The sequence below is a fragment of the Sorex araneus genome, chromosome 1 (genome assembly GCF_027595985.1).
Source record: "Sorex araneus isolate mSorAra2 chromosome 1, mSorAra2.pri, whole genome shotgun sequence".
NCBI classification, from domain to species: domain Eukaryota; kingdom Metazoa; phylum Chordata; class Mammalia; order Eulipotyphla; family Soricidae; genus Sorex; species Sorex araneus.
In genome coordinates, this window is record NC_073302.1 from 230,390,344 (window position 1) to 230,406,171 (window position 15,828).

Genomic DNA, 15,828 nt, shown 5'->3' on the forward strand with positions numbered 1-15,828 from the left:
TGCTTGTTCCAGTGAAACTTAAAGAAATGGCAAATAGAAAAAAAAACAGAAATGGTAAATAGAATGATCAGAAAATTAATCGGTGAGAGTCAATTTGTGATTGCTACATATTTAAACTTATGTAAACAAAGAAAATAAAACCCTTTAACACAACATAATAAAATATTTCTTTTCATTTACATAAGTAAGTTTTCAACTCTGGAACTCTAGAATCTAAAAATCTATTGCATTAAATTTCATTTTTATATTTGGATCTAATAATTCCTCACCTGTCATTAATTAAATTTTTATTTTTATTTATTTATTAATTATTTTTTGGGGGGTGTCACACCCAGCGATGCACAGGAGTTACTCCTAGCTCATGCACTCAGGAATTACTCCTGGCGGTGCTGGGTAGACCATATGGGATGCCAGGGATTGAACCCAGGTTGGACGCATGCAAGTCAAACACCCTACCCACTGTACTATTGCTCCGGCCCCTAATTAAATTTTTTTTCTTTTTGGGTCACAGGGCGATGCACAGGGCTTACTCCTGGATCTTAACTCAGGAATCACCTCTAGCGGAGCTCAGGGGACCGTATGGGATGCTGGGAATTGAACCCGGGTCGGCCACATGCAAGGCAAACGCCCTACCCGCTGTGCTATTGCTCCAGCCCCCCCAATTAAATTTTTAAATAACTTATGTGCTAATATATTTTGGAGTTTATATGAAATAGGTAAGACCTGTTTATGTAAATGTTTCCCTCTATATTTTATATAACTATGGTTTGCAACTTGACCATGATTATTTATTATAGGCATTCAAATTCCAATACCAATACCACCATCATTATCACCTTCCCTCCAGTTTTGTCTCCAAATTTTCCCAACCACCCTTCAAGTCTGCCTCCCTAACAGACCCACAATAATTTATCTGATTTTGTTATCAACAAATTGCTAATGGAATGATCAAAAAATATTTCCTTAGAAGAAAATTATTGTAAATTCCCACGTCTCACCATGGAGACCTTAAGTCCTTGTACAAGGAATTACCAAGATGTTGTTACAGGTTAAGCCTTCTGTGTTACTGTTTAGTGAAGATTGGTTGCCTTCTATGTTACATCCCATCTGATCTGGAGTGCTGCTACTGGATTTTCACTGTTGTAGAGTTTGGAGATATCACATGGCTGTGAAAGTGGCCGTGCACTCCAGGAAGTCCAGACACAGCTGGAGTTAAAGTTTTAACTGGGGGGCCAGAGTGATAGTACAGTGGGCAGGGCATTTACCTTGCATGCGGCTGAACCAGGTTCAATCCCTAGCATCCTATATAGTTCCCCGAGCACTGCCAGGACTAATTCCTGAGTGCAGAGCCAGGAGCAACTCCTGAGCATTGCCAGGTATGACCCCAAAACACTCACACACATAAACATTTTTTTAATTGGGTGTGGATGTAACTGCCTGGGCTTCTAGAAGTACAGGGAGGTGGAGGGAGGTAACCCATCCTGAACCTGAGAAAGCCTGGATATTTCAGTTCCAAAGACCTATGTACCCAAATTTTCAGCAGGTTAATTCCTGGGTGATGTCTAGTCCTGAGACAATGGAGTCCAATCAGAGGCATGGTGGCAATTTTGCAATGTGAGGGAAGCAGCTTCTCTGTGCCGGCCCTGGGCTTACCTCCCCACCCCCACCCCCTGAAACCTGGGGGTGCCCTGGATATCTCAATCTGAGAAGGTATCCAAGAAAATTTTCCATGGCTAGTTGATCTCTTTATTTATTTATTTATTTTGCTTTTTGGGTCACACCTGGCGATGCACAGGCATTACTCCTGGCTTTGCACTCAGGAATCACTCCTGGCGGTGCTCAAGGGATCATATGAGATGCTGGGAATCAAACCTGGGTTGGCCACATGCAAGGCAAATGCCCTACCAGCTGTGCTATTGCTCCAGACCCTAGTTGATCTCTTTATAGATTTATTTATTAGTCTTAGAAGCAAGGCTGGTAGATTAACTTAGATGGTATCAGAAGTGGTTGGTTGGGCATGGTGGTTGGTGTACTTCTGGGCTTCTGGAAGTACAGGGAACTTCAGTTGTGCAGCCTGCTACCTTTATGTATTGATTTATTGTTCCTAAGAGTTTTTTTTAAATTTAATTTTAATTTTTAAAATTATTTTTATTTTTTATTTATTTATTTTTTAAAAAACTTATTTTATTGAATCGCCATGTGGAAAGTTACAAAGTTCTCAGGCTTATGTCTCAGTATACAATGCTCAAACACCTCTCTTTTCACCAGTGCCCATATTCCACCACCAAAAAACCCCAGTATACCTCCCATGCCCCACCCCTCCACCCCCGCCTGCATAACTGACAAATTTCACTTCATTTTCTCTTTACCTTGATTACATTCCATATTTCAACACAAAACTCACTATTGTTGTTGGAGTTTCAACATACAACTCATATTGTTGTAGTTTACCCCCCAAAAGTACAGCCCTACTAAACAAGGAAGCATTTGATAATTAGTTTTCCATTCATGAGAATGAAGAGATATGAAATCACACGGCTGCGCAGTTTAGGATTTCTGTATTTTAGTAGTTAAACCCAGGGAGAGGCAGGCTTGGGCTGGGGCCGGAGCTTGGGCTCCGGTCGAGATTCGACCCAGGTGGACATGCCTCTGCACAGCCGCGGGAATGCCGAACGAGCAGGAACCAGAGGCAGCTTTAAGACTTGGGGTTCCAGAGAGTGCTTGCAACCATGTATCCAGACTGTGAACTAAGCTTTTGCTCCATGCTGCTCCAGGAAGGGAAATGATTCAATTTCCAACTTTAATCTCCCTGGATTTAATTACTAAAATACAGAAATTGTAAACCTTCTGTAATTTAAAATTTTATCTCTCCATTCTCATCAGTGGAAAACTCAATATCAAACATTGCCTTGTGCAATAGGGCTGTATTCTTGGGGGATAAATTCCAACAAAAATAGTGAGTCTGTGTTGAAACTCCAACAATAGTGAGTTTTGTGTTGAAATATGGAATGTAATCAAGGTAAAGAGAAGAGTGAAATTTATCAGTTACCCAGGCGGGGGTGGAGGGTGGGGGTGGGAGTGGGAGGCATACTGGGGCTTTTGGTGGTGGAATATGGGCACTGGTGAAGGGACAGGTGTTTGAACATTGTATAACTGAGACATAAGCCTGAGAACTTTGTAACTTTTCACATGATGATTCAATAAAAAAAAAAAAGCCCAGGGAGATTTGTGTTGGAAATTGTATAATTTCCTTTCCTGGGGCAGCATAGGGCAAAGGCTTAGTTCACGGTCTGGAGACATGGCTGCAAGCACTTGCTGGGACCAGAAGTCGTGTAAAAATTTTTTTTTAGATTTTTATTGAATCACCATGTTGAAAATTACAAAGCTTTCAGGCTTAAGTCTTAGTTATACAATGCTGAAACAACCATCCCCTCACCAGTGCACATATTCCACCACCAAAAAAACCCCAGTATACCTCCCATCCCCCCGACCCCTGCCTGTGTAACTGATAAATTTCACTTCATTTTCTCTTTACTTTGGTTACATTCAATATTTCAACAAAAAACTCACTATTATTGTTTGGAGTTCCCCACTAGAATCAGGCCCACTGTGAAGAGATATGCGACTGCGCGTTTTGGATTTCTGTATTTTAGCAACTAAGTCCAGGGAAATTTCTTCCAGAAATTGGATCATTGCAAGCTCGTACCTCTCATTTGTGGTCATCATAATATTGTGGTCACCACGCCTTGCTCCCTCCCAGCCCCCCACCCCCTCCGCAAGGAAAAGGCGGGAGAAAAACCTTTCCCCTCCTGGGCAGGCATGGGGCCGTGGCTTAGGGCTTAGTTCGCAGTCTAGAGACATTTCTGCAAAATGCTGACAGTACCGAAAGTAGTTTAGTTGGCCTCTGGAATCATGCTTGTGCAGCTGCGGTGAGGCCGCACACGTGTGGCTGCTGGGATCACCTTGTTTTTTATTTTTATATTTAGATTTTAGGGCCATGCCTTGTGGTGCTTAGTGCCTATTCCTAGCTCCATGTTCATGGATCACTTCTAGTTGGGCTCAGGGGATCATATGTGGGGATGGGGATTGAACCTGGGTTGGCTGTGTGCAAGACAATCAATCCCTACCCAACTGAACTATTGCTCTGGCCCTTCTAAGAGTTTTTTAGTAGAGTCTTTACACTGGAGCGATAGCACAGCGGGTAGGGCGTTTGCCTTGCATGCAGCTGACCCTGGTTTGATTCCTTTGTCCCTCTTGGAGAGACCAGCAAGCTACTGACAGTATCCTGCCTACATGGCAGAGCCTGGCAAGCTACCCATGCCATATTTGATATGCCAAAAACAGTAACAACAAGTCTCACAATGGAGACGATACTGGTGCTCACTCGAGCAAATCGATGGACAATGGGATGACAGTGCTACAGTGCATATTATCATGCCATTTGCAAATACAATCATTTAATTTCTTATTTCTAATTTGGAACTTTTTAATTCCTTTTTCTTGTGTGATTGCTGTGGCAAGGACTTCTAAAGCTATATTGAACCAGAGTGGTGAGAGTGGACATTCTTGCTTCGTGCATGATCTCAGGGGAGAAGTTTTATTTTCAACATTACATATGATATTGGCTGTTGGTGTGCTGTAGATGGTAGTTATAATCTTGAGGCGTGTTCTTCCAGCCCTATTTTTGAATTTTTTTTTTAAAAACATGGAGAGATGTTGAATCTTTTAAAAGCCAACTCTACATCAGTAGATAAGGTCATATTATAATTGGTGTGAGGAGCTACTAGGGATTGTGACCTATCTCTTTATCTGACAACTGAGAAAAAGAGGACTGCAATTAAGTTTAGAATAGTTATTCGAGGACAGTCAACATGCAGAACCTCAGGCTAGATGTAGGAAGTAGATTGCCCAAATGTGGTTGGTAATGGTGCATTCTTTTTTTTTAAAAAAAAAACTGTTGTTTTTTTTTTTATGGAATCACTGTGAAATATACCTTTACAAAGCTGTTCATGATTGGATTTCAGTCATACAGTGTTCCAACACCCATCCCTCCACCAGTGTACATTTCCCAGAACCAGTGTCCCCAGTTTCCTTCCCATCACCCCCAACCCCCAACCTGACTCTATTGCAGGCACTTTTCTTCTCTCTCTCTCTCTCTCTCTCTCTCTCTCTCTCTCTCTCTCTCTCTCTCTCTCTCTCTCTCTCTCTCTCTCTCTCTCTCTCTGTGTGTCTCTCTCTCTCTCTCTGGGCATTGTGGTTTGCAATATTGATACCGAAAGACTATTAAGAATGTCCCTTACCTACTTTTTTTTTTTTTTTTTTCCCTTACCTACTTTTAAGGGAGTGGGTTTCTTACAGGCCTCTCCAGGGAAGGCGGAAGGGCAGAAGTTGGCTCATGGGATACAAAAGTGACCACTAGCTGTTTCTGAGGACCGTTGTGCTGTGAAGACTGTCTCCTACCACAGGAAACTTCTGAAGGGTGAAATGTTCCTCTTGTTAGTCAGGCTAGGGGCCTGCTGTGTGTGCTCCCGTCTACCCACCTCTGTCCTTTCTCTCAATCTTTATTTTTCTTCTGTTGATATAGTGTATTACATTAGTTGATTTCTATATTTTAACTCTTCTTGTATCCCTCGGGTGAGATTACTTGATTGTGGTGATACATTGCTGGATTTGGTTCCCTTAAGGCTTCCTTGAGAATCTTAGAATTAATGCTTAGAATTAATTAATGCTCTTAGAATTAAGGGCGGTTGATGTACAATTTTCTTTTTTAGTGATATTTTGCCTGCTTTTGGAATTAGGGTATGCTGACTTCATGAAAGCCGTTAGGAAGAATTCCTGCCTCTTCAATATTCTGGAAAAGCTTGAGGAGTATGGACACTAAGCCTTCTTTGAAGTATTGGTAGAACTCACTAGTGGAGTTCTTGGAAATCATGGATTGCGGTTCTTCTACTAGAGAGAATTGAAGCTCAGGTACCAATGGGGACTATGCAATACTGGCACCAATTATTATTCTTTGAGTTCTTTATTTTGTGTTCAAAATAGTTTTGACAACTGGGGACACACACACTACCGAACGCATTCACTTATGGTAAAAAACGCGAGCAATGACTTTTTGCTGCGTTGAAATAGAGGGGCCAACTGGAAACTTCATCCCCCGTCAAAACAAAACACAGAGAATAAAAAACTCCTAAAGAGACCATCTGTCGGGCATATGTCCTCATCTCAAATCACCGCTAAAACTGCCGAGCTCGGTTTACCAGCTCAGATAACAATGCTAATTGACTTCCGGGCCGCCTTGGCCCAACGGGCCGGCAGGGAGGGCAGGGGCGTGTCCGAGCGGAGCGGGGCGGGCAGGGGCGTGGCCTAACGGGAGTGGCCGAGGGGTGGGAGTGTCGGTGCGTGTCCGAGCGGAGCGGGCGGGAAAGGGGCGTGGCCTAGCGGAGCCGGCGGGGGTGGGCGTGTTGGGGGCGTGGCCGAACGGGACCGTTTTTTTCTCCCGCGCCGAGCCGCGGGCCGCGTCGGGGCGGAAGGCGGAAGTGGTCTCCCGTCACACCGTCCCCTGTGGCGCTCCTGGGAGTTGGAGTCCGCGCGCGTGGGCGGCGCGCTCGGGCCGCGGGGCTGGACGCCGGCGGGCACTCTGTTTCCCAGGCGCGCTCGGCGGGGGGCGGGGCTCGCGCCCGGCGCGCTCGTGGCGGCCTTTTCGTAAAGGCTGCGGGCGCGGGCGCTGAGGCAGGCGGCGGGTGGTGGTCCGGGGCCGGATGCGGTGTGTTCCCGAGGCCGCGGGCAGGATCGGCGGGCGCAGGGCGAGGTCAGTCTGGGCGGGGCCGGTACGGAGGGCCCGGGAGGTGGGGGCGGCGGCGAGCCGGGCAAGGGGCCCGCGGGTGCAGGGCTTGGCGTTGTGCCGCGCGGGGCCCGCAGGTGAGCGGGTGCTGGCGGACCCCGAGCGCCGTGTCCCGGTGCGCCCCGTCACCGAGAGGGCATCGGCCCGTCTCCTCGGGACTGCCGGTCGTCTCCGCACTCCTCACACCAGACCCCCGGGCCCGCGCAGCGCCTTTCCCCTTCCTTCACGCTGGCAAACTGCGGCTGTCCGTGGCGGCGGGGCCCGGGGCCGCCCGCGGTGCCCGCTGGTACGCGCCGAGGGCCGCGCTCGGACCGTCCCGCCGCTCCGGCCTGCGTGCTCGGGGGTCGCCCCCGCCGGGCCCCACGCCTGCCCCGGTCACACGCTCCTGCTGGCCTGCCCTGGCGGAGAGAGGGCTTCGGGGCGGGCGCGCAGGTACCCGCCCTCCTGCCTCTCGCCCTCTGCCCGCTCTATCCCGATGGAGCCGGTGGTCTTTCTCTCGTTTTTCTTGCCGCTGGAGTGAAGTCTTCCGTCTGACTCCGAAGTTGAGGTCCCGTAGCGTCCCGCTTGTATTTGTTTTCTTGTAGTTTGAGTTTGGCACTGACATCTAACTCTTTAATCTGTTTTGAAGTGATTTTTGTGTATGGTGTTGTTTTGCATATGGTAATTCAGTTTTCCCACCATCATTCACCGAGATTTGCTTTTTCCCTTGTATGGCCCTGATTTGGTGCTGGAGGCTTGGGCAACACTCCACCATGCTTTAGGGGTGCCTCCAGCAGTGCTCTGGGGGCCTTGTGCTGCTGGGACCCGATTTGGGGTCAGCCACATCCAAAGCAAGTGCCCTGTTGCTGTTGTCTGTGGCCCTGGTTTGGTTTCTTATCCTTGCTTATGTGTGGGTTTACCTCTGTTTACCTCTGTTCTTTTGTTTGTTTTTGGGCCACACCCAGTGGTGCTCAGGCCTTACGCTTGGCTCTGCATTCAGGAGTCACTCCTGCCATGTTCGGGCACCATGTGGGATGCTGAGGATCCAACCCGGGTTGGCCAAGCGCAAAGCTGTAATATTGCTATGGTCCCAGAATGGGCTGTCTGTTCTGCCTGTTTTCATTCCAGTATCACAGTGTTAATTACTATTGCTTTGGGTTTGATTTTGTTTTGGGGCCACCCTGCCTGTGTTCAGGGTTTACTCCTACCTCTGTGCCAGGGATTGAACCTGGCTTGGTCACATGCAAGGCAGTTACTGTAATGAAGTCAGTGAGCGTGATGTTTTCCATATTTGTTTTCCAAGTGTTATTTTAGTTATTTAGGGTCTTTTGTGGTTCCATGCAGTGCAAGTTTTAGAATTGTCTTCTATTTCCTTGAATAATGTCATAGACCTATTGATTGCTTTAGGTAAGATGGCCATTTTGATATTTTTTTTTCCCGTTCATTCACATTAAGCACCTTGGGTTTTGTCCTTGTTTCTTTCAGTAATATTTTACAGTTTCCAGTGTACAGGCCTTCACCTCCCTTCCTAGATTTATCTTGGGTAGTTTTTCTTTTCTTGTGCCTCCAGTACTGTGTCCTCATCTTACACTGCTTCTGTGGGTGGGAGGCTAGTATTGGCTTCTCTCTAGCACAGCTGAACACTTTTGTGTGACTTGGACAAAGTAGGTCCATTTGCATCCTGGAGGGTAGTGTCTCCACTGCAGATGGAGCTTTGATGTCAGGGGTGGATCATTTCCTCCTCATAGGTGAATGGACCAGGAGTTTTCTACCTTAGTTGAAATATAGTCATCTGTTACTGGGAGTCCTGGGAAGGATATGATTCCATGTCAAATTCCTATTAATATGCCCTCCAAGCCTTCCTCTGTTAGGTTTGAAAGAGGAAGAGGTGTGTTCTTGAGACTAAAGTAGAAAGCTGAGTTTGGGAGGTTGCACTGTGGATTGCTTGGCCCCCCAAGTTCCTTTCCTTAGAAACAGTTGCTCTGACTTTGGATGTCCATGACTTTGACCAGTGTGGTGAGTTACAGCTGCTTCTGTTGGATCTATAATGCCATTTTACAAAGTGAAGGTTTCAGGGGCATTTCTGTACACAGGAAGGTCATGCTGGAAATTTACCCATTTCTTGATAAACAGGAGGTGGAATTGTGCCTTGCTCCTGCCTCATTGCATGGTGGACTGCAAACAACCTTCTTTTCTCTCAGAAGCTGGTGTGACTGTATCTGGTTTTCCCATGCACCAGGCAGTAAACTCTCATCTGGCTTCATTCCTGTCCTTCTCTATTTCTTACACCCATTAGCTGACTCCTGTTAATGAACACTTATGTTAATGCCAGTTTATTACAAATGTTCAAACCCCGCCCCCCCATCAGAATGCTGTTAAATTGCTGAGTCTAAGTTTCTCTGCATTTGTAGTGAATAGATACTGTCAAATTACCCTCCAAGAGGTTTTTCTAGTTTACATAGCACAGCAAGTAGGGCATTTGCCTTGCATGTGGCTGACCCGTATTTGATTTCTGCATCCCTCTCGGAGAGCCTGGCAAGCCACTGAGAGTATCCTGCCCACACGGCAGAGCCTGGCAAACTACCCTTGGCGCATTAGATATGCCGGAAACAGTAACCACAAGTCTCACAATGGAGATGTTACTGGTGCCTGCTGGAGCATATCGATGAACAATAGGACAACAATGCTACAGTATTACATTCCCAAGTACTATTTTAGGAGAGAGTTCTTTTTTTTAATTTTTTTTTAAAATTTTTAATTAGTGAATCACCGTGAGGGTACAGTTAAAGATTTATACATTTTTGTGCTCATGTTTCCCCCATACAAAGTTCAAGAACCCATCCCTTCACCAGTGCCCATTCTCCACCACCAGTAAACCCAGTGTCCCTCCCACCCTACCCAGTCCCGTCTCCTCCCACCCCAAACTGCCACCATGGCAGGGTATTCCCTTTCGTTCTCTCTCTCTGATTAGGTGTTGTGGTTTGCAATAAAGGTGTTGAGCGGCCATTGCGTTCAGTCTCTAGTCTACATTTGGCACGCATCACCCTTCCCCCGCATGACCTCCGACCACATTTTACTTGGTGTTCCCTTCTCTGAGTTGCCCAGAATGAGAGACCAGCCTCCAAACCATGGAGTCAACCTCCTGGTACTTATTTCTACTATTTTTGGGTGTTAGACTCCTAGTCTGTTATTCTATATTCCACAGATGAGTGCAATCTTTCTATGTCTGTCTAGGAGAGAGTTCTTTACAGTACTAGGTGTTAACCATTGCCAACACAGCCTGGTACAAAATTATATATTCTTACTGATAGTTTTATTTTAGTGTCTGGGCATTTATACTTTGCTGTATTGTTTGTGTGCTCATATTTTTTGGGGGGGTTGGACCACATTGGTGAGGCTGTTTGTGGCTCTGTGCTTGGGTGTGGCCTTTGGCGGTGCTTGGGGGCCATATGTGATGTCACGGATCTCAAGACCTGGGCAGCATTGCAAGGCAATTCAATAGATTTTTGTTCTGGAAGGTTTTGGGTAGAATGGCTTTAATTAATATAGATTTTTTTTTTATTATCTTCTTTCTACAGGTGTTGGACTTTACTAGCTCTTCTGGCATTTACATAGTTTTCATATAGAAGCAGCACTGGACTAAAATGTTCCTGATGCCGGCCTCTTCAGAGTTGAGCAGTGGGCAGGACTTCTTAACCCAGTGGATTACCAATCCTTCTCGGGCTGGGGTAATACTAAATCGTGAATTTCCCATCCTGGAAGCAGATGAAGAGAAGCATGCAACTGTGAACATATCTACCAGCTTTCCCGTAAAAGCTGTACATTGTTTAAATAGCTTCAGTTTTTTAAGTGAAGAGGATTCACTTGAAGAACAGAAATTGAAACCTACTAGCCCTTACAAATTACAGTCAGATGAATCTGCAGCACAGACTGTCTTCCCTTTAACCAAAAAGGGCCCACAAATTATGGCATGTGAGGGTGCTACTGGGCATTTGGAAGGTAACAAAAGTGACTTTATTTCAGAAACTGAAAATGAAAGCAAAGACTTGGCTTATAAAGATCCACTTTTTAAAAAGCTTGAACAGGTACAGTGCTGTGTGAAATATTGTGAAATCCTCAATATATCAGTTTGCTTTTTGTCTAATGTGAAACATGAGAATATGTTTAGCATGTAAAACATAAAAATAACATCTTTAAGTTCCTACCTTATTTTGCAAAGACTAAATTGTAAATGGTTGATCAAAAATTGGGAGGGAAAGTTGGTCATGAATCTACTGATATCTATCTTGTTTTAAAAGGATTCATATGACCTTTTTTTGTTCTTAGTTGAGATAGTTGATATGAATTTCCTTATAAAAATTAAATTTTAGGGGTCGTGGATGTGGCTCTATGGCAGAGCACTTGTCTTGCCAGATTTCCTGGCATTTCATGACTCTCTGCTGGGGACAAATACCCTGTCCCCTAACATCACCAGATATGGCCCACAAACTAACCAAACCCACAAACTGAATTTTTGAGTTTGCAGTTTGGTTTCGTAGGGGCCCCCTTTGAAATGATTTAGAAATACTGCAGAAGACTGATTTGGAGGGAGTAAATGTAAGTAGCAAAGGACAATAAGTGTAAAATTCACTTAATGAAGTTAATTTATGTTTAAAAAGCTGAAAGAAGTGCAACAGAAGAAGCAGGAGCAACTGAAGAGGCAACAGTTAGAGCAACTGCAGAGACTCATGGAGGAGCAAGAGAAGTTGTTAAACAAGGAGTCTGGGCAGCACATACTCCCAGGTACTTTGGCTTTTTTAGGACCTTCAGTTAGTACAATGATAAGCAGTTGAGTGTTTTTCTTCAGTAGTCTAACAAGTTATTTATCATTTCTTTAGCATATGTTGTAAAGTGTAATTTCTTTACAGGCAGGTAATTCTGATGTAATTTAGAGATGGAATATGATTGGGATGTTTGGAAGATATGCCATTTTTTGTCTAGATTAAAGGTACTTGTTTATTTATAAAATAAAATTTTCAAAAGACCTAGCAAAATAAATGGTCTAGAGCCTAGGGCTGCTGGCTTACAGCCTCTGCCTGATGAATGGAAAAGTACTCGGTTTATGTAATCCGCTTTGCTCAGCCTAATAACCATATTAAAAGATTTTCTCTGCTTGGATACGTAATTCTTTTGATGTATGCTGGATCAGTTATCAGAAAGCATGATGTCCTTACTAGAGATTCAAATGTTATCTGGAGAGTGACTTTAAAATTTTTCAATCAGATTCCGTTGTAGCAAATCCATTGCAAAATAGTACTCATACTTTCAAAGAAGTTTCATCAGCCAGCCCTTAATGGTGTTGTGTGTTTGCTCTGTGATTAAAATTATGACAGTTATGAGTAGTTGGGTCTGATAATGGTTGCTATTGTATTGTGTCCCACAAGTGTTTGAAAAACAGCTGGGACAATGTATTTGCTTCTTAGTGCTGCTTTTTTAAGTGATTTATTTTATTAATTCAGGCCTGTGTATTGTCATTGAGAACACAGAGAAGGAAAACAGTGACAAATGAGTGTGCAGGTTGTGATGGGAGGGATTTGAGTGGTGGTGGTGGTGAGGGGTGCATAGATGAAGACCAGTTGAGGGTGAAGTTTCTCAACCTGGGGCTACGTGGCCCTCTGGGGCTAAAAGGTAGTCCAGGAGGGGTCATGGTAGGAGATAAGGGGGGCAACCAATAAGACATGGGGGCCCCAGGAAGGAAACAAGGTCAGAAGGAAGTGATGGTCAGAAAAAGTTTGGGGAGAAGAAACGAGCAGAAACTTTTCCAAAGAAAATACAAATGGCCAAAATGCATGGGGAAAAAAATACCCTCACACCCGAGAAATTGACACACATCACTAGGAACAAAATCAACTAGTGTTGGTGTGGATGTGGGGAACAAGGGACCCTCATTCACAGCTGGTGGGAATGGTTCAGCCATTTTGGAAAACAATATGCACACAACTCAAGAAACTAGGAATTGAGCTTCTGTATGACCCAGCAATCCCACTTATGGGCATTTTTCACTTTTTCTAGTGAAAAGACAGATGCATTCATTGCAGCACAATTCATGAAAGCCAAAACCTGAAAACAACCCAAGCGTCCAAGAACAGATAAAGAATGTCTGTCCTGTTAAAGAAACTATGGTACTTACACACAATGGAATATTACTAGGTTATAAGAAAAGGTGAAATCATGTAATGTGCTGTTACATGGATGGATATAAGAAAGGAACATAGGGAATAATATGCCCACTGGCCTTCAGTAAGATGCTGACCGTTCGGGAGGGATGTGCAGGGAGGATAGGATGGGAGGGGGGACACTTTGACAGTGGTGGAGGTAATGGCCACTCTGAGGGAGGGTGTTGGGCTGGAATGTGTCAGGCATGAAACCCTTTCAGTAAGTGTTAAAACCCATAGTAGCAAAAAATAAATGCCTGTCATAGAGACATCTGGGGATGGGAGGGAGTGGGGGTCACTGGTGTAGGAGTTGGTGTTGAAACATTGTATTCCTGACAGTCATGAAAGACTTTGTAAATCACAGTCCCTTAATACAATTTTTTTAAAAAAAGAAGGATTGAGAAAAAATAGTTTAGGAAATTTGGATATTATATTGGAGAATAAAGAGAATGTGTACTTTGAAGTAGATGGTTCAAGATTCCTTTATGGAATATATAAAAAGAATAAGATTATAAAAATAATAGTCCTTATTTCATAATAAGATTATGAAAATAATACTATTTTAGAAATAGCACTAAAGTAGAGTTACAGGGAAGCAGATTTCAAAATTAATAAAAGCACTGTCACTGTCATCCTGTTGCTCATCGATTTGTCCGAGCGGGCACCAGTAATGTCTCTCATTGAGAGACTTATAGTTACTGTTTTTGGCATATCCAGTATGCCACAGGTAGCTTGCCAGGCTCTGCGGTGCGGGTGCCATACTCTCAGTAGCTTGCTGGGCTCTCCGAGAGGGGCGGAGGAATCAAACACAGGTCGGCCGCGTGAAAGGCGAACGCCCTATCGCTGTGCTATCGCTCCAGCCCAATAAAAGCACTAAGTTCTCTAAATGGAAGTTAGGTCAGTGAGATGTGAGGAAGGGTTGGGGATGATAAGGCCACGGTGGAGGGAAATGGGCAATATGGTTGAACATCTGGCACTGAAATGTGCATAAACTGTGCCTCTGATAGTATTATCAAATTGTAAAATACAGTGACTAAAATTAAAGAAGAAAATTTAAGAAAAGGGAGGGTTGAGACCTTGAGCTGAAATGTAAATGATCAGGTGTCAGCCTCTTCCAGGGTCATCTTTGATCTCCACATTTTCAGACTGATCTTCCTAAATGAATGTTAATAAACTATTTCTCTCCTTAAAACAAAGTACTAACTCCATTTAGTTATGGACAGTTGCTTTCAGGCAGTGGCTGCACATTTTCTTTTTCTTCTTTTTGCTTTTTGGGTCATACTTGGCAATACACAGGGGTTACTTCTGGCTTTGCACTCAGGAATCACTCCTGGCGGTGCTCAGGGTGCTGGGACTCAAACCCGGGTCGGCCACTTGCAAAGCAAACGCCCTACCCGCTGTGCTATCGCTCCAGCCCCCATGGCTGCACATTTTCATACATAACCTTCTTATATGGTAGGCGTGTGCTTTACCACACGTTTTGTTTGGTTTTTCCTGTCACATCTAGCAATGTGCAGGACTACTCGGGGTGAGTTGCCTCTGCACTGCTTGGGAGAACCATAGAGTGCCAGGGATCTAACCCAAGTTTGCTGTATGGGAAGCCTGTACTCCAGTTCATTAAGCTATACCTGACCCATGTGTGCTATGACTTGAGCTGTCTCCCTGGGCCCTGCACAGTTTTTGGCATCAGAACCACTTAAAACTCATTAAGTATTTGAGGACTCCAAATAATATTTATTGTATGTGCTATTGATATTTATTATTATAGACATTACAACAGAAGCTCAAAAAGCAATTCATTTAATAACTATTTTTTGTTGTTTTTGCTTTTTGGGTCACACTTGGTGATGCTCAGGGGTTACTCCTGGCTCATGCACTCAGGAATTACTCCTGGCGGTGCTTGGGGAACCATATGGGATGCTGGGAATCGAGCCCGGGTCAGCCGTGTGCAAGGCAAATGCCCTACCCGCTGTGCTATTGCTCCAGCCCCCAGCTATATATTATTACAGATAACTTTTTGTTTCTGTGTTTGGACCATATCCAGTAGTGTTTGGGAATCATTCCTGGTGGGCCCTGGGACTATGTGTGGTGCTGGAATTGAACTCAGGTTGGCTGTGCGAGCCTGTCACAGGATTTAGTTTACCATACTATTCCCCCAGGCTCCCCTCATGTTCTCAGTTTCTGCTCCCTTTGAGTATTTGTTATTCCCCTACTGTGTTTCTTTATATCCCACATGTAAGATAGATCATTTGTGTCTGTTCCTTTCCATCCCACTTAGCATGATGCTCTCCAGATCCATCCATTTAGCAAATTGCATAATTTCTCCTTATAGTCTAGTAGTATCCCATCCTGTATATGTACCATAGTTCTTTTATCCAATCATTTATTCTTGGACATTTGGGTTGTCTCCAGGTTTTGGCTTTCGTGAATAGTGCTGCAATGAACATAGGAGTGCATTTGTCTTTTCTAAACAGTGTTTTGAGCCCTTGAGGTAGATGCCCCAAAGTAGGATTGCTGGGTCATATTGCTTAATTCCTGCTGTTTGAGAATGTGTCCATATTTTCCCAAAAGGTTGGACCAGTCTGCATTCCCACCAGCAGTGATTGGGGTTTGGAGTTTTTTCTCATATCCACACCAGTACTTGTTTTTGTTTTTGGTGATGTGTGCCAGTCTCACCAGTGTAATCTTAAGAAAAAACACTTTCTAAAAATAAAACAAACAAACAAAAAACCAACACAGGTGGGAGTGATAGTACAGTGGGTAGGGTGCTTGCTTTACGGGTGACTAACCTGGGTTCAATCTCTGTCATCCCAT

General features: G+C 44.4%; 1 protein-coding gene across 2 annotated transcripts in view; it reads left to right on the plus strand.

Moving 5' to 3' along the window:
• The first annotated feature begins 6,564 nt into the window (after positions 1 to 6,564).
• Positions 6,565 to 15,828, plus strand: part of CENPJ (centromere protein J) — a 52,119-nt gene continuing 42,855 nt past the window's right edge. For both annotated transcript variants that reach the window (XM_004604630.2, XM_055123191.1), the window contains exons 1-3: positions 6,565 to 6,808; positions 10,399 to 10,905; positions 11,479 to 11,602. In XM_004604630.2, coding sequence (XP_004604687.2) covers positions 10,465 to 10,905; positions 11,479 to 11,602 — 565 coding nt within the window. In that variant the 5' untranslated portion in view covers positions 6,565 to 6,808; positions 10,399 to 10,464. The remainder of the gene's footprint in view (positions 6,809 to 10,398; positions 10,906 to 11,478; positions 11,603 to 15,828) is intronic.